Raw genomic sequence first — 24,722 nt, forward strand, 5'->3', positions numbered from 1 at the left:
CTGCCTGGCCATTGCATGCAACACCAACAATCATACCCATTTTCACATCTATCTTTACTAAAGGCCTTGCACTGATTTAAATTTATCAATTTCCTGCTTCCTGACTTATGATTTTTATTTTCCACCACAGGTCCGCACCTTGGATCGCGCCCGCCTACAAGTAACACCACCGGAGAAAATTATGTAAAAAGAGCTTAATACTTACACGAGTGATAAATAAATGACTTAACAATAGCAATTACGAAGTTATTGTCCTAAAAAAACTTTGGATCGACATATTTGTAAATATAAAAAAAAAAAAAAAAAATGAGAACTGCATGCGTGAAATTGTCCCGTAATAATTTTGCTAGTAGTATGTTATTGCATAATTAACTTTGACAATAACACAGAATACGTGAATAGTTTATCTCAAAACAAAAACGAAAAAAATTGTTTCAGTCAAGTAAATCACCAACTTAAAACCATCGATATTTTAAGACGGTCTTAAGTTAAGACCTCTCACAACCTCCTTCATTTTTAAAATTATTTAAATCGATTGTGTCTTAAGTAAGAATTTGTGTACAAAAACGAAAACAATATTAAAAAAAAAAAAAAACAAAAGAACATAGAAATCTACCATTAACGATGGTGAGGAGGGAGAGAACAAGGAACATGCACACAAAAATGCCTACAAATCTACTAGTTGACATGGCTATGCTTTTGCTTAGGGGTTTTTGTCAACTTTTTTTAGGTTAAAACTTTAATCTCATAGAGGTAGTTTATATATATGACGATGATGATGATGATATATTTTTAGAGGTAATAAAAGGAAATTTCTATTAGGGGTCGTTTGGTTGCCCACCAAATTACATAGGAACTTAATTCATGTGAATTGCAAAATGGGTAGGTTGTTTGGTTAACCCAATTCACATGAATTGGAACTTCCTATGAATTCCAATTTCTCCATAATGGAGGAAGTTGCTTACCTAGATCCCCCTAGGTAAGTGGGAATGCCTACATGAATTACAATGCCTACATGTAACCAAACAACATTTTCTAATTCACATGAATTCTAAAATCATGTGATATGACACTTCCTAGGCATTGTAAGTTCTCGTATGTAACCAAACGACTCCTTAGTATGGTGAAATCGATAGGATTTATATTTTATTCCTTATTTTATTGACAATATATAAAAAAAATATATATATATGATCATGTGAATCTTATTTTGTATATTTCGATATGAAACCCATAATACAAAGTTAGAAGGAAGGAAAGGAAAGCAGAGGGTTTTCCTAGGGTTAATCTGGGCTATATTTTAATAGAAAATGGGAATCAAACCCCTATGTAGCACCAAAATGGACACGGACACATGATACGGCATCCCATGACATTTAGGACACGGGACACGCTCTTTAAATTTAATAAAAAAACATATTTTATGGTTATAAATAACGTATTATTTTATTTTTGTAATGTATTTGATTCTAAATTTAATGTATTTGATACGAGTACTAAATTTTGGTAACTGAAGGTAAAAGTCGACTTTAAGTATAACTAATTCTAATTTCGCACCCAAACCAATCTTCTAGTCAATCTCTTTTGAGAATTTATTCCCCGGGTAAACTATAACATGATTAGGCGTGTGTCTGACAAGTGTCGGGTGTCCGACACGGTGTCGGACACGGGACAGCTAGTTTGGAGGAGTATTCGTGCTACCTAGTCGAACCCCTTACAACCTAAGGTTCAGGAGGTGAACTCTTTACCATTGGGGTCAACCCTTATTAATATACGTCTGTTGTATTATAAAGTAATTGCTTTTGTCCAATGTATTTAATTGTATATTTCCAAAATATACAATTAAATAGAGTATGCACATCTTACTTCGCATATTGAACAAGTATATTCCGTTTTCATCAATTACGCAATTTTTGATAAAAAAAAATCAACTGTTTCTTGGCAATGCATACGCTAATGAATCATCTTCATTTCCTTTCTCCCCATTTCCTCTTACAATCTATTTAAATAATGATTTAACCCTTCACTCCCATTTTCCCTTTATTTTTATGCGTAAATTTAGAACCGTTAGATTTTATCAAAATGCGATCCGGACCATTAATAAGAACTTGCCTCTCCATTTTTTTTTTTTTAGAAATGGAGAAAAAATGGACTCAATGCATACACATGTTTTCCCATTTTAATCAGAATAGTGGCCTGATTTTGCCAACATTTCTAAAAAATAGTGCCAACTGGTCAAAAGCCTAGTAGATAAGTTAGATACTACTCCGGCGGACCCCAAAAAAAAAACAGTAGACAAAAACTACTCGTAATCTGATACTCCGTATTTATGGAGCAATGATCCTCTCCATTTCCTTCTCTCCATTTCTTGTCCATTTCCTCTCACAATCCCATATTATATTAATATTCCACATTTATCTCATCTATCACTTGCACCATTAGATCTTAGTAAAGTATAATCCGGACCGTTAAAAGGAAATGGAAGGAAATGGAGAGGAGAAGAAATGGAGAGAATCTAAATTGGTATTTATGGTAGCTTAGATATGGGTTTCGACAGAGAGTCGAATTTAGTCATGAACATACGAAAGAAATTTAACACGGGATTGAATGGACTCATTAATGGCCCAATATAGGGGTACAAGATTAAAAGTGGACGCGAGCTGGGAAAGAAACTTTGATGCAGCTTGCGGATGGGTGGCTTACAATAACATAACTTGGGGATGGAGATTGATAGAGGTAGAAGTAAACTGAGCGCAGAATCGGCCTTGCAGGCGGAAGTGTTGGGAGTACGGGAGGTTTTAAAATGGGCCAGAAATAGGGGCAAACTTCACTTGAAGGTCGTGACGGATTGCCTAAAACTGATCAATCAGATAGCTGGATTAGAGAAGGAAAGCCATATCATTCCCTTGATGATTTAAAGAGTATCTGGGTTCATTTTCATTGTGTAAGCTTTAGTTTTTCCTAGACATCTTAATCAAACAGCGCATGGCCTAGCCCGTCAGGCCATGAGAATGTAAAACCTTTATTTACTGTTGCCAAAAAAAAATTAATGGCCATAGTCAGTGTTGGTGATTTAAGAGTAATTACCGGTTCATTTTGGCGTAATTAAGGTTGTTTCATAGATGGGTAATTTCTAAATAATATAATGCGAGTTCGGGAAGTACGGAGTGTGCACTCGCATAATAATTTACGGAATTACGGCATAGTTTTCGTTCGAATAACTATGAGGGGGTGCGGAAATTAAATTCACGCAGCAATAATTAATTATTTTGGAAAATCCAACAGTTGCAATTGTTGGGACATTCATTCCCCTATTTCCCGATCTTGCCTATATATATATAGCCAAGGGATAAGATGGAAAAGTTACCGAAAAATAATCCATCTTTTGCATCTAAGAAATTATAACGATCTACACAAAATACTTCTATATTACTTCTCTGATTCTTGTGCCAGATGATAGAGAAAATTCGGTATAACCCCTCAATATAAGCCTAATGCCTAATCTAATGCTACAATTAAGGCACTAAGCTTATATTGAGGCACTAAGCCTAATATAAGGAAATAAACAAGGCTTGTAATAAGGCACTAAGAAGTACAACTATGGAAAGTAGACTAAACTAATAATAAGTAAATATTTACTAATATTTACTAATATTCTATCAATTAATTACCAAAGATTTGAGCAATAGTTTTTACCCATTTTGTTTCTTTATTTACTGGCTGCTTAAGAGCTAAGACCAAAGAAACTTGAAACAAATGTCCACAGTCTTCTTTGGAGGGTACTTCAGCAAATCCACCAAATTCTCCTTTAAATTTAGACTACCCGTCGAGCTCTCAACTTGAAAATCTTCTAACTGATGCAGCCAACATGGTGTACTTACTTGCTCATCCCAAATCTTGCCCTCGGATTTCTTCATCAAATTTTCACACAAGTACTGCAAACACCAACCAACACAAATGAGTATCACATTTCTTTTACAACTAAACTAAATATATGGAACCGTTAGAAGATACCTTTAGGAGTTGAAACATGTTACCAACAATAAAGGTGGTCGGCCGGATGGTCCATAGCACAGCATCTAAAATAGTAGCTTCATTTACCTCGAAGACACTGCGAACCCAAAGGGATAAGTAAACATTGTATCGTGGTCGTGGGGAACAAGTGTGAAATGCTGCTTCTACTTGCTCAGCTTCAAATGTTGCCTTGCAAAACCAAATAAATGACCCACATCAATTATATACTCCGTATGTATAAATAAAATCAACAAAATGAAAAGCCGAGGGTACCCACCATTGGCAAAGTAAAGGTCAGAAAAATATAGGTTGGACTTGCCATAACAGGTACGAGGAATTTCCTAAAGTTAATGAACCAAAATGTGTCGTAAGCATCATTCACAGAAATTATAAAGGTGCTCGCCTCTAGATCAGTCACAGGACTAAAGAAAAGCTGCTCGGGAACTGTATCCCCCCAATAAAGGAAGACCTCCAATTGTGGACAATCAACATACAACTCTACCAGACCATTACCCTTAAAATCAAGGTAACTTAATCTCGGGCAATCAATATGAACCTCCTTCAGAGGAACAGCAACTGAATCATCTCTGTACAGCGTCAACTTCCTGAGAGCATTACTAACTACTTTAAATGTTTCCGTACCATGTACAAATATTTCTGCTTCTTCAACAAGTGGAAATGTAGCAGCAAAGTCTGCAAACAGGCTAGGCTGGTTAATGGTGCAACACAACGTGAGATATCTGATGCTGGCGCAAGCAGCACGGCTGATATGACATTCAGTCGCAATATTGAGATCACATTTGAAGCATTCAAGATTTGTCTCTACAATGCCAACATGATCGACCCGGCCCTGTACAAATTGAATGAGAGCAGTTTTGAGCTTAGGAAACCTCGACAGCTCTAGAGGACCCATCTTGACAGTGCAGTAATCAAGGACTAGGATTTCAATTGCAGGACAATAGTTTACCATGTTCTCAAAAACGTGACGTTTTATGTAAACTTGTGTCAAGCACAATTGCTGAAGAGAAGAAAATGAGACCCCTCTTTTGTTGATACGGTCACCAACAAATGTCTCCACAGCAAACTTGCACCCTCGAATATGCACAGAGCGCAAGCCTTTTGAAGCCAACACTGAAAACGGAAACTCATATATAATATCATCATCAAAGAAGATGTCTTCCCACGAGTAGCCAAGAGTTTGCACAGTAACACACAAGTCCTGAACATTAATATCTCTCAACATCTCCAAGCATGTATCAAGAACGGAGAAACATTTGGAATCATTAATGACAACGCTCAATGCTAATTTGCGAATAGGTGTATCTAGCTGCCTGGCTCTAGACAAGTGATATTGCACATCATTCAAAAACATATCCCTTATTTGATTAATATCAGGCTCGCCACCACTAACCAGGGACTTCAGTGCAAATAAGTTATGATCATAGTAAAAAATGGGATGTGCGGCACAATAGCTTTTCCATGTCTTGGATAAAATGGATGCTCGAGCAGAATCTTCTAAAGGAAGACAGGATAATATTTGAAGAATAATGGGCTCCGGCAGTTCTGAAATGCGATCTAAGTTCTCAATCGCACCACGATTCTTACCTTCTACAGATATCATCCTCTCAAACCTGATAAATGTGGTTACAAGAAACAAATGTCAGTAAAATAATGCCAGCACATTTAGAAACAACTTACAATAAGCATTAATAAACTTACTACAACTAAAGCATAATGACAAAGGGTAAGTAATTACAGCAACAACAAGACATGTTAGAATAATTTGTCCACATTTTTGTTTTTGTAACATCAATAACCAGAACTGCAAATTTTTCATCCCGACAGAAATCATGCAAAATATTAGCAGTTCTACATGGATTGGTGTACATGACTACATGCTAATTAGCCTAAGCTGCCCTACTTCTGCAACTCGGCTTATTTCTATTTGAAAGGTTAAAGCAACAAACAAATTCCACACCCATTTCAATAATAAAACTTCTGAAACCAGCACAAATAAAACAACAATTCAAATTCAAAGTTAGTTCAATGGGCAGTAACCTTTCATAATAGTACAAATAAAACATGACATATTAGAATAATTTGTCCACATTTTTTTTTATAACAAATGGGTTTAACAAACACACACTAACTTCCTGTTTCCTGCACACGGATATACTAGTCAAGGTCTGAGAAAAAAATACGATAAAGCAGTAGAAGCTACAACAATCACAAATAAGACCCACCTGTCCCCTCAATGAACTAGGCAAGTAAAGCCCTTCTGGCTTGATAATCTCGCCACAAAAAGAGCCTAAACCGTTCGATTTCTAAAATTGTGAGCAAGAATATGAAGAAAAAATGCAACGACTTCTTCATCAGTCACATTTCTAGACGTCGTTAAACCCACCCTTTGATCTAAGAACTCTACATAACTTCTCAAAACAACGTCTATCAAAACGTAATTGCACTTGACATTTTGTGTTATTTCTAATTGTATCTAACCACATTGCTCGTTTTCATATTCATTCCAAGCTAAATCCCTCACTTTGTACCTTTGGTACGATGCAGCTACTACAACGATAACAAAATTCACGACTAGCAAGACTAACTCAAACTCATCATCTTCCTCTTCTATCCTAACACGTTTCCTGGATTCAATCATTACTACAAGAAAAAAGAAGAACGATAATTATAATGTAAATATAGACATGCAAGAAATAACACAGTAACATTAAGGTCCCTCAAAGATCTCTCTTCTGCCAACCAATACTTATTTAGTTATTTTCAATCACCAATTTTTCCAACAAACGTTCACTATTATTCACTCCAAAGTTCCGTATTGATGTTCGTAACACGCTTTGATCAAATTTGTTACGAACATCAATTGAAGACGGTTTAATTTCCAGTCCAATTTAACTAGTCAAAACAACATCAAATTGAACATAATCTTCAAATATTGCAGTGGATTTCAAACAAATTGTTATCAAAATTCGAACACAAACAAATACAACATGCAAAAATTCGAACTAGCTGATTTCAAACTAATCGTTATCAAAATATTGTAGTTGATTTCAAACAAATCGTCATCAAATTGAACATATCATTACAAATCATTACAATAAATCATAAGAAAAAAACAAAACGTTTCAGTACATAATTAGAAAAATCGAAGGTTGAAGGAGATACCGCAAGAGGAGAGAAGAAGCGGAAGCGGAAGCGTGAGGGAGATGAAACGGAGGTGAAGGAGAGAGTGTCGATTTTAGAGGATATGAACGCACACAGTGTGATTTGCAAATGACGTCTATTTTGGTGTTATTTGGATTTTGCCTAATTATTTCATCCGGCTAAACGTCGTCCATATTTTACTAATTATCGTCGACATTTTTTAATGACTTTCCTAATCTACCCCCACTCTAAACCTTCCATATTTACAATCTTTTTTTCAAATACGACATTTCCGTCACCACCGCTTCAATTCCGCCACTAAATTCAAGGCATCGACGACAAGTAATCTAAACTAGTTTAATTTTTTAAAATTTGTAATTAGTTAGTAATTTTACGTGGTTTAGAATAAAATCGTTATTGTTAGAACGGATTAGTGTTTATCGATTACCGTGGCAAAGATTAATCTAAGTTAGAAAATGATTTTTTTTTTCAAACAAAAAAAAAAAAAATTGGACGAAAATATTTTTAAAACCGTTACTAACTTGATCGTTGTTACCGTATGTTTTAAACCATTTTAAAAGTTTGGAAATTAAATTACGATTTTTTTCCGAAAAACCGTCTTTTTTTTGTTTTAGAAAGATTAAGGGGAGAGACAAGGGGAAGTTAATGGGGGACAAAATTGAAAAGATGTGTTAATTGTCGACGATAATTAGTAAAAGTGTCGACGATATATAACACAACCCTTTTCACAAATAGGATTATACATCCGGTTGTACCATAAGCATGGTACAACCAAGTATAAGAATTCGAGCTTATGTGTATTCTTTCTGGGCTAATTTAAAGTTCATGTTTTAATGTGTAAATGAATGAACTCAATACTTTCTAATAAAGCTCATATTCTTTAACATAAAGCTCGGATACTTTATCACAAAGCTCAAATTCTACACCGTACAACATATACAAATGGTTGTATAGTCCATGAATTGCTTTGTATTTCTAGCAAATTTTGAGAATTTGGCCCAAATTCTAATTTTGAATTTTGAAGTACTCCCAAACAAGAGATTTGGGCCAAGTCCATATTTTACTAATTATCGTCGACATTTTTTAATGACTTTCCTAATCTACCCCCCTCTAAACCTTCCAAATATACCATCTTTTTTTCAAATACGACATTTCCGTCAGTACCGCTTCAATTCCACCACTAAATTCAAGGCATCGACGACAAGTAATCTAAACTAGTTTAATCTTTTAAAAATTTGTAATTAGTTAGTAATTTTACGTGGTTTAGAATAAAATCGTTATTGTTAGAACGGATTAGTGTTTATCGATTACCGCGGCAAAGATTAATCTAAGTTAGAAAATGATTTTTTATTTTCAAAAAAAAAATGTTGGACGAAAATATTTTTAAAACCGTTACTAACTTGATCGTTGTTACCGTATGTTTAAAACCATTTTAAAAGTTCGTAAATTAAATTACGATTTTTTTTCCGAAAAACCGTCTTTTTTTTGTTTTAGAAAGATTAAGGGGAGAGACAAGGGGAAGTTAATGGGGGACAAAATTGAAAAGATGTATTAATTGTCGACGATAATTAGTAAAAGTGTCGACGATATTTAACACAACCCTTTGTATTTCTAGCAAATTTTGAGAATTTGGCCCAAATTCTAATTTTGAATTTTTAAGTAGTCCCAAGTCCCAAACAAGAGATTTGGGCCAAGTCCATATTTTACTAATTATCGTCGATATTTTTTAATAACTTTCCTAATCTACCCCCACTCTAAACCTTCCATATTTACCATCTTTTTTTCAAATACGACATTTCCGTCACCACCGCTTCAATTCCGCCACTAAATTCAAGGCATCGACGACAAGTAATCTAAACTAGTTTAATTTTTTAAAAATTTGTAATTAGTAAGTAATTTTACGTGGTTTAGAATAAAATCGTTATTGTTAGAACGGATTAGTGTTTATCGATTACCGCGGCAAAGATTAATTTAAGTTAGAAAATGATTTTTTTTTTCAAAAAAAAAAAATGTTGGACGAAAATATTTTTAAAACCGTTACTAACTTGATCGTTGTTACCGTATGTTTAAAACCATTTTAAAAGTTCGTAAATTAAATTACGATTTTTTTTCGAAAAACCGTCTTTTTTTTTGTTTTAGAAAGATTAAGGGGAGAGACAAGGGGAAGTTAATGGGGGACAAAATTGAAAAGATGTATTAATTGTCGACGATAATTAGTAAAAGTGTCGATGATATTTAACACAACCCAAATGTAGTTGGTTTTTAGTTGAATTTGAGAGAAAATTGTTTAGAGAGATAAAAGAGTATAATTATGCAAAGGGCATTATCGTCTTTTGGAATGAAAACGTCGACGATATTTACAAACCAGGTTGTAGAACTTATCCAATTAAACTCTAAATTGTTTTCATTTTAATCGATATTAAGCTGAATATTTCCTCCCCCGTTTATTATACTGGTCTTGCGCCTCATTTGACATCAAAAAGAAAAATCAATATTAAGTTTAATAATTATCGTGTCATCAATCTAGTCATCAATCTAATTGGGTTGGATCGGGTCGGGTTTGGATCACTGATTATCGGATCGTATCAGGTGTCGAGTGGCAAACGGGTCAAGTCTAGTCGATTTTCTGTTGTCAAGTTTTTGGGTTCTGCCGGGTCGGGTTTCGGGCGGGTTGGGTTGGGTGCCGGCTGTGGTTTAAATTCACCTTGTGATAACATTGTTTATTAAGTACGTACGCCCATGAGCTGAGAACTAACGTGGCCGTCATTCCACGATTCCATAGAGTAAGAGGTCTCTCTATTTCTCAAAAAGGAATCACAAAATCTCATTGAAGACGGCGATATCCGTCACAAGCTTGTGACGGATACCATTTTCTCTCACAAAATACCCATGAGAGGTGAGTGGGGGAGTATATGAGGGTGCCCCACCTTGTCCCTTCTCCCTTTTTGTGAGAGGTCTTCAGCTTGTGACGGGATTAGTCCGTCACAAAAGGAATAGAGGTCTAAAATTAATTCTAGAGTTTCACTAGAAAAGAAAAGCTTAAAGGAGTAAAATGGAAGTATATAATTCAAAGTATAATATTTCTCTAAAAAGGAAATGAAGCAAAAAAGTAATGACGAGAATCCTCGTCCCCGTGTATCGGAATACAGAGTCATAAAGATATACTCCGTACCTAGCAACCCCCAAGAATACGACCATGTTGAAAACAACTCGGAAAAATTTGCTAGATTGTCGAATGATCCCATATATATAGTGTCGAGAAATAATACATTGCAACACAATTCTTCGGTATCTACTATCTGATGTGCTGCTGAATAGTTCACATTTGGAAAAAAAAAAAAGTAACGTATTATACCCCTGAATATTGTGGAATCATCCTGTATTTTACTCAGGGACTCTGCTATAAGACCGACCGTCTAACATCTGAACAGTGGTGATATTCAGTTGTTTGGTCAGTGAAGCAATGAAAAATGACTCATGAGATCATACTAACTCGCAATAGCTTTTCCATGTCTTAGATAAGATGGATGCTCGAGCTGAATCTTCTAAAGGAAGAGAACATAATGTGGAGGATGATAAGTTACGGCAATTCTGAAATGTGATGGAAGTTCTGAATCACGGCACTCGTTTTACTGTCTACAGTTAACATAACATGTGGCCACAAGAAACAAATGTCAATAAAATAATACCTGCACTGTCTACAGTTAACTACCAATATTAATATACTCCGATTTGACTAATACGGAGTACAACACAAGCTGCACACAACTTCCTTACCTAAATCGATAGAAGCCTCTTACGCTTCATGTTCATGACATACTCCAGATCCTCAGCCCTGAACTGCTCAGCTCGCTTCACCATACACTCAATCTCTCCAGCTGACAACCTACCAGAGTAATTTCTTATGGTTATTTCATTTTTTGTATCTGTGCCTATCAGCCTATCCGAGACAGTCAGTATCCCATCAACGTCAATTGTGAAGGTGGTTTTCAACTTTGCCACACCTCTAGGTGCCGGAGGAATCCCATACAACGAAAATGTGCCCAAAAAGTGATTTTCTTCAGCTTTTAGCCTCTCGCCCTGATATATGTCAGTGTCCACACCGGTCTGGTTGTCCTCGGCAGTAGAAGTTTGTACTTCCAGAGTTGTTGGGATGGGCGTGTTCCTTGGTATTACCACCGTCATGTCACCGTCAACAAGAGCGAAACCGAGGGATAAAGGTGTGACATCCATTAGTACTATATTCTTCGCTGCAGCCATACCACACAGTGTAGCACCATGGATGGCAGCTCCGTAGGCGACTGCCTCATCAGGATTTATGCTTCTGCACAGCTCTTTTCCGTTGAACAACTCCTGCAACAATTGCTGAACTTTAGGAATCCGAGAGGACCCGCCAACTAGGACAATATCATCAATGTCGTTCTTGTTCACCTTCACATCCCTCAAGCACTTGTCGACAGTTTCAATACAATCTTCAAATATACTCATATTCAACTTTTCAAACCGGGAACGGCTGAGAGTTGAGCAGAAATCTATGCCCTCAAAGAGGTAATCAACAACAATAGTAGTCTCAAAAGAAGAGGAAAGAACCCTCTTGGCCCTTTCACAAGCCGTTTTCAACCTCGCAAGAGCCCTAGGGTTTTCACGTAAATCCCTTCCATGTTTCCGCTCAAACTCCTTCACAAAGTAGTCAACTATTCTGTTGTCAAAATCTCCGCCACCCAGGTGAGTGTTTCCAGCTACACCTTTCACGGTAAATTTATCATTTTTAATGGCTACCAATGAAACATCAAATGTCCCACCACCGAGATCAAAAATCAACACATTCTTTTCATTTGCGTGTGTTTCAAGACCATAAGCCATGGCAGCAGCTGTTGGTTCACTGATGATGCGAAGAACATTAAGTCCGGCAATCACACCAGCGTCTTTTGTCGCTTGACGCTGAGAATCATTGAAATATGCAGGTACAGTCACAACAGCATTCTTCACTTTGACACCAAGGAAAGCCTCCGCTATATCTTTCATTTTCATAAGAACCATGGATGAAATTTCCTCTGGAGCAAATTGCTTCAATTGACCTTTGTAGTTGACTACAATAATTGGCTTCTTTGTATTAGATTCAGGACCACAGATAACCTCAAAAGGCCAGAACTTCATGTCTTCTTGCACGGTTTCTTCATCAAATCTTCTGCCTATGAGCCTCTTCGCATCTGTCAGTATTGTTGTTAAAAGCGCAATAGCAAAGAAACTAGAAATTGTCGAGTATGTACAGGGTAGATGAAAACACAAAATAGGTGACAGAAAAAAGCATACTCAACTGCAAACTACAGAGATAAGTGGTTGAAACATCTCTTCTTTAGTTTGTAATTTAAATCTGACATTCAATTTGCCAAATTTTTCAAAATTGGAATATAATTATACAGATGCAATGTGGCAGTAGGATTCTTAAAAATTCTTTTGCAGAAAAGGAAGCGAACACATTACAGCCAAAAATGTAGCGAAATCCTCCTTTAAATTCATTCGACAGAGAATACTTACAACTGGTTTCAGAACAACGTAAACATAAGAAAGCGCGACTAGAACCACATTATTCATAGTTGAGGAATTACCACCATTAACCAAATTATATAATCTGTAAAACTAAATAGAATATATTTTTCACAGCATTTACGACATGCTAAAAATGTAGTCCGTACTGAGTTGCCTTCAAAATAAAGGGTCACTTGACACTTTCCATAGTCTACTTATTATAACTCAACTGAGAATCCTTTTCAATCCCGTGGTAGCTAACATACGGGTAAGACTTGTGTTAGCAACACAAAGAGATTGTTTCTTAATGACCCAAGATAAAAATTGCGTTGAAACATCGAATGACCTGACCGGTACTTCATAATAGACACATCTTATATACTCAGGAGTAGTCCGAAGTATGAATTTTTTTAAAAAAGAAAAGAGAAATAAAAGGATAAAGTGGAATTATATAAAAAAAAAAAAAAGATAAAGTAGGACGCACCAAAGATGGTGGTAGTAGGGTTAATAAGGGCTTGATTAACAGCGGCTTCACCAATAAGCCTCTCAGTGTCAGTAAATGCAACCCAAGACGGCGTCGTTCTGTTACCTTGATCATTGGTGATTATCTCAACACGGTCATGCTGCCATACTCCAACACATGAGTAGGTCGTCCCGAGATCGATTCCTATAACTGGCCATTCTTCACTATTGTTACCCATATTAACGGAGGCGAGTGATGGAAGCAGAGGAGACAGAGCAAAAGAGAAGTTTATTTATTAGACAAGTTGAGATATTCCAGGAGTCGTATCTAATACTTGGAAGGGGTTTTATAGCATTTCCAAGAATTTGTGCTTTTCAAAAAAAAACGTAAAGGCTCTCAAAATGGATTTTATTGAGAATTGGAAGGGAATTCACTTTGGATTATCAAGGGTCAGTACTCAAGAGGTTTTTTTAATTTTATTTGAACCAATATTTTAATTCAAGTATCCGATCCAAAATTTATTTGGACTTTTTGAAAATTCATGAAAAAATTGAAACTTTTGAATTAAAAAAACTGATTGGATCGAGTTTCGGGTGGTTACGATCAGTAATGGATTTTGTTCGGGATTTTTAGTAGTGAGTTTGGATATAGGTTTTAAATAGCAGACCATGCTTGAGTTTTTAGTAATTGAGTTTGTATCGGTTTTAAATAGTTTTTTTTAAATAAAAAAACTATTTATCGGGACGGAGGGAATATAATTCATAATGTGCTCCAAAGAGACCTAGAAAAATGACAATTTTCAACAAATAATGCTAAAATCGTTTTGGTTCGGAAACAAATATATCCGTCAAAATGTAGTATTGAAAAATCTTAAACAGCACATGTAAAATGATGTGTCTTGTGCAACTCCACATGTAAAACAAACATTCAACTATTGGGGATAACTTGTTTTTTGAAGAAGAAGAATATAAGCCTAGTCATTGCCAATGGCGTGTTTAACATAGTAAGAGAAAAAAATCATTGCGGTAGACATGCCATTGATTGTGCCGTGGATTGTAGACTAACATTTTTTATTACGAGATTTGTTTTTTCATTTGTCGCGCGGTTTGGATTCGAATTATCCAAGCCTACATGGACACTACCATTTTAAACAAATACTTTTGATTCTTCAAAACAACAATTTTTTATTTTTTTCTTAACATAATTCCGCAAAAAGAATCAAAAAATGGGAGAATGAAAATGGGGCCAAAACCCACTTAAATAACACACTCTCACAGTGGCGGAACATCCTATATTTTACTCAGCGACTCTACTATAAAACCGTCATAAAACATCTGAACAGTAGTGATCTTCGGTTGTTTGGTCAGTGAAGCAATGAAAAATGACTCATGAGAGCTTACCAACACACAATAATCTTTCGTAACTCCGCATTGACAGCATATTTCCAAAAGCAGCAGCAGCGGAACTGCATACGTAAACGCCAAGCAAATCAGAAAGTATAAGGAAATTTGGTACAATCCTGAAATTCCTATGGACCTATTCAAGTAAAGCTGAAAAACAGAATTCAAACATTCCGACGCCATAAGCGAAAGATTTTTAAAACTCTAGATAGATAAGGATGGAAATACCTGTATGTTGTGGAACAGTAGCTGAATAAGGGTACTGTGAATAAGGGATGAACTACAGTGAGACTCTTGAATACGGATAACCAACTTCGAGAAGGTTTCAACACGACAGTCTTTAATGGTACAGTCGTATACATGATCACGTTAACATTAAACATAGAACAAGGCAGCCAAATAAGAGACATTAGGGGACGGGAGGACCATCGATTCTGGGGAAGTGAGGCAATCAAATACGGGATTTCTGAAAACAAAGCAAACGAATACAGGAAAGCACAGTCAAGACTATCACACATTAAACAGGACAGGACATCAAAGTACGGAAATCAGATTGGACAGGCGAATACTACTCATCCTTAAAAACAGGCGACTACCTCAAACTGCAAGTATTTGTAACTACAGAAGATGAGAGCAACCAATAACAGGGTCAGCAGATCATAACCGCATAACGAGGCAGCCAATATATGGACGAACTTTGGCAGGACAATTGATAAAGGAGCGATCTTTTACAGGGCAATCATTTCTCAATTCCCAGAGGTGATAAGTAAGAGCATTGAGCCATTGAGGCTAGCAGTAACTACGACTCGCCTGACACATCCACCTTTTGAGTCTCATTATTCTTTTCCTAACATCGTCTATAGTTCCGGGATGTATACGCACTCCCAGCCAAAGCCAATTCATAATCGCTTTCCGCAGTTTCTTGCTGACTTTGCATTCAGAATATATGATCCAATGTTTCATCAACCCTGTGACATAGCAAGCAGCTAGTACCGTTGAGAATTTTGCACCAGATCCACCTAAACCCACATCTTTAGGTTTTCAATAGCCACTCGTAGGCAGAATTAACGGTATATCTTCTTCCACTGGCGATCCATTTATCCTCATTAAATCCAAGTGCCAGCAAATTTGTTTCCACATCCAACCCACATCTTTAGGCCAATCATAATCCCAATATCCCACCATCTAATACCCTTGAGATAGATAACATTTAATCCATTTAACCCATAACGATTTAGCATTCCATGCTACGTCCCATGTGTATTTTGCCATTTAAGTACAGTCTTAATCCCCAGTCCGCCTTGTGTTTTTGGTCTGCAAACCACATCCCAAGCTACTAGAGGAACCCTGCCTTCCCAAAGAAATCGACGACAAACCACCTGAATTTGATTGATAACTCCAGCAGGGAGCAGAATCATACTTGTCCAGTAATAATGCAAAGAAAGAAGGAAGATGCTACGGTTACACTCGGTGTATAGAATCTTCTATACACCACCAATTAAAATTTGACATATGTAAGAATCTATTTGTATTATTATGGAGGGAATTTATAAAGAGATTTGGAGGGGGGGAATTTGTCTTTGGAGGGAAATATGGAAGGAAAAATTTAAAGATCTTTATTAATTATATGGTATCATAATTAATAATTATAGATAGTTAAATTTAAATCTTAATAAAAAGGTCATGGATTACCAGCTTAATGTTTACAAAAATCGATTAATAACGTCATTTTTTTTACTATCTTCAAATTTGAAATGTGAGCGCAAGATTTGTATAGTTCGTCAAATTAATCCGTTTCATTAATAAACTACATTAATTTAATTTCAATTAAGTGATATGTACTTTATAGTCTTCAATTAGAGTATTGACTTTTTCCAATGAAAAATGGTTTGCTAAGTTAATGCCAACACCACTACACCAGTGATTAAATTCTTAAGACGTGTGAAATTGTGCAACATTGTTCATCCGCTTTCGAAACGACGAGGCCATGATTCTATCTTCAGTATTCTCTTACCTTCATCGCCAATTGTTAGCTGAAAATCAAGGTTGAGATAAATACCATTTGATGATAATATCGTCTTCATTCTTGAGTGCGTTTTTTTTCAGACGTAAAACGGTGCTCCCACGTGAGCGGTGGTCTGGTGAAGTCGTAGGTACGCTGGTGCCCCTCTGGTGCAAGAGATGGTGGCCGACATGAGACGTTGCTGGCGCCGGCGCGTGGGTGACGTGGAGTAGATAGATTGTTTTAGACTAGGAAGTAGGGATAGACAATTAACTTTGCTATTAAGGAAAAAAAACGTAAAACATGAAACAATTTCCCACAATAATATCTTCAAACAAAATAGGGAGTAATATCTTCTAAATAATTATGGTATATAGTAATTTAGGAAAGTTTTAAATTTGAAATTGTATTTTTTGAATTTTGGCTCCCAAATTTTGACAAAATCAAACTTAAACAATATTCTATCTCATATTCTATCATTGCCACATGTCGTAATGTTACTCGCAGTGTATAGAAGATTCTATACACCGAGTGTAACCGTAACCTTTTTGAAGAAAGAAGAATAGAGTTTATGAGTTGCACCCTACCTGCATCTGAGAGGTGTCTACTTCACCAAATTCTTATTCTAGCTGTAATCTTACTGGCCAGAATATCACATTCCATTTTAAAGATTCATTTGGTTGATATATGAATCGCTAGATATCTGAACGGAAAAACGCTTTTTGGAATCCTGATAACAGAATAATCCTTTGGAGTTCCACTTCAGGGATACTGACAGCATAAATGTTTGATTTTTAAACATTAGCAGCAAGGCCAGATGCAGCAGAAAAAGTAGCGAAAGCATGAAGCATCAAGTATATATAGATTTGTAATCTCCATGACAAAAGAGAATGAGATCATCCGCACAGCATAAATGGTTAAGCTTCAATCTCTGGCAATGCTGATGGTATTTGAACTCGGTCCTATTTCCAACATACTTGAGAAGCCTAGACAAGTATTCAATACATACCACAAAAAATAAAGGTGATATGGGGTCCTTAAAATGTCCATGTAGAGCACCATTCAAATTTATGGAATATGTAGGGGTAGTGAGAGCCTTGTTAAGCCTCGGAAACTTCAAGGGCTCCAAAAATTCCATCTAGATAGTTCAATCAACAAGTATTAAGATTTCGGGTCTCCAGACGGCAGCTATGAAATATGTGAAGGTCAACTGCTGTGCAGTAAAGAATGACAGTCCCCTTTTAAAGCCAACACGGAAAGCCGAAAAATAGCATATATCTCCATCTTCCATGTAGGAGTCACCACTCATAGGCACCAGTGTGCAGAAAAATACACAAATCAACATTGACACCGGGGATGCATAAGACTCATTAATGCCCACTGTCAGAGCTCCCTTTCAAATTGGAAAACCTCGCTGGTTACCTTGAGCAGAAAAGGGAAATTAGATAGTATGTCAAGGAGGACAGGCTCCAGCAAATTGTGAACCTCCGTCTTAGCTCTCATTCCTGTAATCTTTTTCATAGTCAGTATGAAAGTCATCGCACTCAGTTTCCGTTCTCCATGGAACCAAAGATTCATTATGTTTGAGAACGGATTATAATGGAATAAAGCAACATGACTCCCTAAATTGGTTGCTTTCATTTATTGTGAAATTGCAGTCATAGTCATTCTATATAATTCTAGACGCACTTTTCATCTTGGGTCATTCGAAAATTCTATTCATCTTGGGTCATCCTTTGGGGAACTGGTTTAATGTTATTGTTACGGAAGGCATCGTCCTCTCTAACCTGATGGAGCAGCCACAGCACACTCCTATTTTATTACTAAGGGCATGCTAATCTTAGATAGAATGGTAAGTGTCGAGGGAGGGGGGGAGGGGGATCGAAGGAAAACAAAGCACAAATATTCATCTCCCACATCATCCTCCCCTCACCACCCACACTTCCCCTTTCATTCTCCATTGTTTTGACCCCTACGACCCCATTAACATTTAATCTTGTCCAAGCTAAAAAAGAAGAAATATACAAACAACAATAAATGTAGGAAAATGATGAAAAGAAAATCAGCTAAATATTAAAATAAAAACTAAATAAAGGGGACTACCGTTTACTTCAACACCTAAGCGCGAAATACCTACAAGGGCCAGAACACTCATGGCTTCTCAAGCTCAGTAATGTCATTTAGCACATAGAAAGAACAGTTAGTCTCACAATAGACAACAAGAAACTCGTTCTTAAAAATAATCATTTGCTCAAATACTCTAGCAAAATTTATAATATCAAAAAACAGCATTAATAAAGATTCAAACGGTAAATTTTACCCAATTTTTTCTGCTCTTATTTATTACGACTAGAGAAACTTGAAACGAATGTCCTTAGTAATTGATGGACATTGCTCTGGCAGATCCAACAAATTCTCCTTTATGTCTTGAATATCCAACAAGCTCTCGACTTGAAAATCTGCTAACTGATCCAGCCAACATGGACTAGTCACTTGCTCGCAAAAGTTGTCTTGGGATTTTTTGGACAAACTTTCACACAAGTACTGCAAAGACAAATGGAATCAATGCGTAGCACAATTCTTTTAGAACTACAAATAGAAATACAGACGGTAACTAAACTAGCTTTAACAAACCAAATAATCGAATCTCAATTTTACAAGAACTAAAACCAATAGTACAGAAATAGTGCAACCCACCAAAGTGAGCTTTTTAATGCCAGCACAACCGTCACTTGTACTCTCGTAGGCACCGCTTTGCAGAAAAAACACAGGTCATCGATGTTACATTCAAAACCCATAGAAGATACCTTTAGGAGATAAAAAGTGCAACCAACAATAAAGGTGGTCGGACGGATGATCCACAGCACAGCATCCACAACAGCGGCTACATTTTGCCCGGCCTCAGGAGCAACATAAAGGGTTAAGTGAACATTGTATCGCGGGGAAGCGTGAAATGCTTCTACTTGCTCAGGTTTAAATGTCGCCTTGCAAAACCAAATGACGGACATTAACAGTGTATACATAAAAGCAAGAAAATGAAAAGCCTAAGGGTGTGTTTGGACTTTGGATTGAGAGAATTAGAGGGAAAGGGAGGGGTTTAATTTCCTTTGTTTGGTTACAATATATGGAAGGAGGGAAATGGGAGGGGAGGGGAATGAGACGATTTAATTTCCCTCCTTTAGACCAAACTAAAATCTTTCCATCATTGGCAAGATTTGGAAGGAAAACTTTTTTTGACTCTCATTTCATCATCATCCTCCATCCACTCTACCATCTCCCTCCTCCCCTCGCATCACCCTCTCATCATTTTTGTTATCCAAACAACCATAATTTATTTCCCTCCCCTCCCCTACCCTACCTTTCCTTCCCCTCACTCCCCCTCCCCTCCCTTTCCCTCCTAAAATGGTATCCAAGCACACCCTAAAGGAAAGAGAGTACCCACCATTGGCGAATCAAAGCTCAGATAAACATAGGTTGGACTTGCCATAACAAATACGAGGAATTTCCTCAAGTTAATGAACCACAATGTGTCGTAAGCATATCTCATGAAAATTTTAAAGCTGCTATCCTCTAGCTCAGCCACTGGACTAAAGAAAAGCCGATTGGGAACTGTATCCCCTTGATAACGGAAGACCCTCAATTTTGGACAATCAACATACACCTCTACCAGACCATCACTAATAAAATCAAGGAAAGTTAATCTGGGGCAATCAATATGAACCTCCTTCAAAGGAACTAAACATCTATAAAACGTTGGCTTCCTCAGAACATTACTAACTGCTTTCAATGTTTCCGTATCATCTATATAAACGTATACTTCTTCAACTAGTGGAAATGTAGCAGTAAGGTTCGTATCATCTATATAAACGTATACTTCTTCAACTACTAAGTATTCATCTCCCATATCATCCTCCCCTATGATGTCATTGTTTTGACCCCTACGACCCCATTAACATTTACCCCAGTCCATGCTAAAAAAAGGAATAAAAATACAAACAAGAGTAAATGTAAGACAATGATGAAAAGAAAATTAGCTAACTATTTAAAGGAAGAGAAAAAACTAAAGGGGACTCACGGCTTCTCGAGCTCAGTAGTGTCATTTAGCACATAGAAAACATAATAAACTGACAAGGAAAATGATCTGTTTACAATGAGAGAACAAGAAACTCGTTCTTAAAATAATTCTTTGCTCAAATATTCTAGCAAATTTAAGCGGAGATAACATCAAAGATAAATATTCAAAGTTTCAAACGGAAAATTTTACCCATTTTTTTCTTTTGTTAAATATTACGACCAGAGAAACTTAAAAAGAATGTCCTTAGTAATTGATGGAGATTGCTCTGGTAGACCCAACAAATTCTCCTTTATGTCTAGAATATCCAACGAGCTCTCGACTTGAAAATCTTCTAGCTGATCCAGCCAACATGGACTAGTCACTCCCTCATCGCAACAGTTGTCCTGAGATTTCTTGGCCAAATTTTCACACAAGTACTGCAAAGACAAATGGAATCAATGCGTAGCACAATTCTTTCTTTTAGAACTAAAAATAGAAATATAGACGCTAACTACACTAGCTTTAACAAACTAAATAATCTAATCAAAATTTTAAAATAACTAAACATTAAAATATAGAGGCTAACTAAAGTAGCTTTAGCAAACTAAAATTTTTAAAAGAACTAAAACCACAAATCCTCTAACTGCTCCAGCCTTTAAGGTACGCGTTAATAACTCATATATTCTCTCAAAGGAAACATTTTCAAGATTCAACTATTTACATTGTTATACGAGTAACAAACCGGATTTAAACTCTACTGAAGAATTATGTTATCAAGGCTCAACTTATCATCGTATACTCTCTCAAATTAAGTCAATAAGCGTAACTTGTTTTTTCTTATATAAGGAGAACTTCAAACAATTGAGACGTAACAGTTGAACTGCAAGTTTTACAATTTAATACAAGTATTGTCTTATTATTATATATACACATCACAAAGACAAGATACAGTATTATATGCATGGTAACAACTAACAAGGCTGCATACCTTAATTTAGGTCGACTTAAGTATAAAAAAAATGATAAGAGTAATTTAGAAACGGCCACCTTTTCTAATCAAATCAATTATTTCTCTACAAGATACAACTAAGGAAAAATCGAAACATAATGAAACATACTGAAATGAATTGGTTATTTGGGACATATATGGTGTTACCATATATATACCCAATAAAACAGAAATGCTGTAAGTGAAACTTTCTAAACCCATAGAAGATACCTTTAGGAGACAAAAAGTGCAACCAACAATAAAGGTGGTCGGACAATTACTGCATAGATAAACACAGATGAGAGTAGCACAATTCTCTTAGAACTAAACTAAGTATATGGACGCCGGCTAAACTCACTTTAACGAATTAAATGAAAAACACAGTTTTAATAGAACTAAATATAAACGTTGATATGCAAGGGGTGCTACCATATACTGTATATTCTAATATTCCCAATAGAACCGAAATGCAGCAGCTTAAAGCATTCAAAACCCATAGAAGATACCTTTAGGAGATCAAAACGGCAACCAACAATCCAAGTGGTCGGGCGGATGATATACAGCACAGCATCCACAAGAGCAGCTACATTTTGCCCCGCTTCGCTTGCAACCGAAAGGGTTAAGTGAACATTGTATCGTGGGGAAGCGTGAAATGCTTCTACTTGCTCAGGTTCAAATGTTGCCTTGCAAAACCAAATGACCTACATTAACAGTGTACACATAAAATCTAGAAAATGAAAAGCCTCAAGGAAAGAGGTACCCACCATTGGCAAATTAAACCTCAGAGAAACATAGGTTGGACTTGCCATAACAGATACGAGTAATTCCCTCAAATTAATGAACCACCTTGTGTCATAAGCATATCTCATGAAAATTTTAAAGCTGCACTCCTCTAGATCAGCCACTGGACTAAAGTACAGCCGATTGGGAACTGCATCCCCTTGATAACGGAAGACCCTCAATTTTGGACAATCAACATACAACTCTACCAGACCATGACTAATAAAATCAAGGAAAGTTAATCTGGGGCAATCAATATGAACCTCCTTCAAAGGAACTAAACCACGTCTATAAAACTTTAGCTTCCTGAGAACATTACTAACTGCTTTCAATGTTTCCGTATCATGTATAAAAATGTATGCTTCTTCAACTAGTGGAAATGTAGCAGCAAGGTCTGCAAACACGCTAGGCTGGTTAATGTTGCAACCCACCAAAGTGAGCTCTCTAATGCTGGCACAGGCAGCAGGGCTCATATGACATTCGGTGTCACAATTAACCTCACATTTGAAGCATTCAAGTTTAGTGTCTTCAATGCCAATACGATCAATCCTGCCACTCTCAATTTCAATAAGAGCATTTTTGAGCTTAGGAAACCTCGAGAGCTCTATGGAATCCATCAGGACAGTGCAATAATGAAGGACTAGAATTTCAACTCCAGGACAATAGTTTACCAGGTTCTCAAACACGTGATGTTTTATGTAAACATGTGACAAGCACAAACGCTGAAGAGAAGAAAATGAGACCCCCCTTTTGTTGATGGGGTCACCAACAAACATCGTCTCCTCAGCAAACGTGCACCCTCGAATATAGACGGAACGCAAGCCTTTTGAAGCCAACACTGAGATCGGAAACTCATATAAAATATCATCATCATAGAAGACATCTTCCCACAAGTAGCCAATAGTTTGCACAATAACACACAAGTCTTCGACATTAATATGTGTCAACATCTCCAAGCACGTATCAAGACGGGAGAAACATTTGGAATCATTAATGGCGATGTTCAAAGCTAATTTTCGAACAGGTGAATCAAGTTGCCCGGCTCTAGACAAGTGATAATGGACACTATCCAAAAACATATCCCTTATTTGATTAATATCAGGCTCGCCACCAGCAAGCATAGATTGCAACGCAAATAAGTTATGATCATAATAAAGAATGGGGTTTAAGCTGCAATAGTTTTTCCAGGCCTTAGATAAGATGGATGTTCGAGCAGAATCTTCTAAAGGAAGACAAGATAATATGTGGAGGATGATAGGCTCCGGCAATTCTGAAATACGATCCAAGTTCTCAATCACACCACGCTTCTTACCATCTACAAATGTCATCCTCTCAGCCCTAATGAATGTGGCCACAAGAAACAAATTTCAATGCTATTAATAATGCCTGCAATTCAACAAGACATAAACTCTAAACTCCTACAATTCTCACACCGAACTTATCTTCGTCTTACGGGTATCATTATTCATTATTCATAAGTACTAAGACAACTGATTTTGATCGAAAGATTGAATTTCCCTTTTACACAGAACCCTCTATATTCCGAGACGGCGCCTACAGATGAATCTATTCTAATTGTAACTAAGTAAACATGAACCTCAGAAGCATGTTGAATACAATTCTAGGATTAAGCTAACTGAATTTACTCAAAACTATTCAAAAATCACATCTTTTATTCAAAAATCACCTCAATAATGATCTAAAATTGTAAAGATGCAAACTTTGAATAAATTATAAATTGCATTTGAACTTTAAGAGAACCCCATATAATCAAATATCACTAATTCAATAGAAAAAACAGAAATAAAATATATAAAATCCAGTAATTTCTGGAAAAAAAAATTATGTAACGATCAAACAAAAGCTCATAAATTTAGAACTACAAGTCAATTCAAAACAAGCAAACATAAATAAAATAAAATTAAAATAAAAAGAGAGATTAAAAAAAAGGCATACATGCATGAGATATGTTTGTCAATAATTTAAGGTTTTGAAGATTGGCGCCGTTCTTCACGATGATCAATTCTTCTTGTCCTGGTTATTGGAGTAATTTTTAAGACACCGTTTTAACTTGATTTTTATTTATAGTAAGGTTAAAAAAGTAGATTAAATGTGGGTGTAATTAATAATTTTACTAGTTTTAAACCCGTGCAAAATTGCACGAGTTTCTATTTAGGACGATATGAATGTTTTTTGATGAATATTTTATTTTTACAATTCTATTGTAATTATCTAATAGTTCTATATTAGTGATCTACATGTTTAATGTAGATTAGTGATCTAACTGAAAATGAACATTCTCCACGTAA

At 36.2% G+C, this 24,722-nt stretch overlaps 3 protein-coding genes across 5 annotated transcripts; all 3 read right to left on the reverse strand.

Annotated features, from left to right (window-relative positions):
• Positions 1–3,410: 3,410 nt before the first annotated feature.
• LOC141616789 (F-box/LRR-repeat protein At3g03360-like) lies at positions 3,411–7,296 on the reverse strand. Its single transcript, XM_074433936.1, has 4 exons — positions 7,198–7,296; positions 4,292–5,645; positions 4,015–4,203; positions 3,411–3,935 (listed from the first exon to the last, which is right to left on the reverse strand). Exons 2-4 carry the CDS (start codon positions 5,633–5,635, stop codon positions 3,732–3,734), a joined length of 1,737 nt encoding a protein of 578 aa, XP_074290037.1. The 5' UTR covers positions 5,636–5,645; positions 7,198–7,296; the 3' UTR covers positions 3,411–3,731.
• A 3,513-nt stretch (positions 7,297–10,809) lies between these two features.
• Positions 10,810–15,321, reverse strand: LOC141616795 (heat shock 70 kDa protein 18-like). 2 transcript variants are annotated; one of them, XM_074433944.1, is made up of 4 exons: positions 14,818–15,321; positions 14,590–14,654; positions 13,211–13,393; positions 10,810–12,407 (listed from the first exon to the last, which is right to left on the reverse strand). In XM_074433944.1, exons 1-4 carry the CDS (start codon positions 15,105–15,107, stop codon positions 10,975–10,977), a joined length of 1,971 nt encoding a protein of 656 aa, XP_074290045.1. In that variant the 5' UTR covers positions 15,108–15,321; the 3' UTR covers positions 10,810–10,974. The 2 variants fall into 2 exon arrangements, with proteins under 2 accessions (XP_074290045.1, XP_074290052.1); XM_074433951.1 differs by lacking the exon at positions 13,211–13,393.
• Positions 15,322–18,645: 3,324 nt separating this feature from the next.
• LOC141616810 (F-box/LRR-repeat protein At5g02910-like) lies at positions 18,646–24,483 on the reverse strand. Of its 2 annotated transcripts, none has more exons than XM_074433962.1 (6): positions 24,370–24,483; positions 22,398–23,751; positions 22,140–22,316; positions 20,034–21,082; positions 19,399–19,575; positions 18,646–19,135 (listed from the first exon to the last, which is right to left on the reverse strand). In XM_074433962.1, coding segments are annotated over exons 1-4 (1,737 nt in total). In that variant the 5' UTR covers positions 24,372–24,483; the 3' UTR covers positions 18,646–19,135; positions 19,399–19,575; positions 20,034–20,878. The 2 variants fall into 2 exon arrangements, with proteins under 2 accessions (XP_074290063.1, XP_074290071.1); XM_074433970.1 differs by having other exon boundaries at positions 19,289–19,575.
• Between the last annotated feature and the right edge of the window lie 239 nt (positions 24,484–24,722).

The sequence above is a fragment of the Silene latifolia genome, chromosome 1, assembly GCF_048544455.1.
Source record: "Silene latifolia isolate original U9 population chromosome 1, ASM4854445v1, whole genome shotgun sequence".
NCBI lineage: Eukaryota > Viridiplantae > Streptophyta > Magnoliopsida > Caryophyllales > Caryophyllaceae > Silene > Silene latifolia.

What these genes read in the sequence shown, in the direction of transcription:
- LOC141616789 (XM_074433936.1), bottom strand. Translation starts at nt 5,635, where the DNA reads ATGATATCTGTAGAAGGTAAGAATCGTGGTGCGATTGAGAACTTAGAT. An exon ending in TGACCTTTACTTTGCCAATG is followed by an intron (nt 4,204 to 4,291) that starts GTGGGTACCCTC and finishes TGGTTTTGCAAG; the next exon opens with GCAACATTTGAAGCTGAGCA. An exon ending in ACATGTTTCAACTCCTAAAG is followed by an intron (nt 3,936 to 4,014) that starts GTATCTTCTAAC and finishes TGGTGTTTGCAG; the next exon opens with TACTTGTGTGAAAATTTGAT.
- LOC141616810 (XM_074433962.1), bottom strand. An exon ending in TGAGGTTTAATTTGCCAATG is followed by an intron (nt 22,317 to 22,397) that starts GTGGGTACCTCT and finishes TGGTTTTGCAAG; the next exon opens with GCAACATTTGAACCTGAGCA. An exon ending in GCCGTTTTGATCTCCTAAAG is followed by an intron (nt 21,083 to 22,139) that starts GTATCTTCTATG and finishes TTGTCTTTGCAG; the next exon opens with TACTTGTGTGAAAATTTGGC.
- LOC141616795 (XM_074433944.1), bottom strand. Translation starts at nt 15,107, where the DNA reads ATGTGTGATAGTCTTGACTGTGCTTTCCTGTATTCGTTTGCTTTGTTT. An exon ending in CGAAAGATTATTGTGTGTTG is followed by an intron (nt 13,394 to 14,589) that starts GTAAGCTCTCAT and finishes GGCCAGTTATAG; the next exon opens with GAATCGATCTCGGGACGACC. An exon ending in CCCTACTACCACCATCTTTG is followed by an intron (nt 12,408 to 13,210) that starts GTGCGTCCTACT and finishes CAATACTGACAG; the next exon opens with ATGCGAAGAGGCTCATAGGC.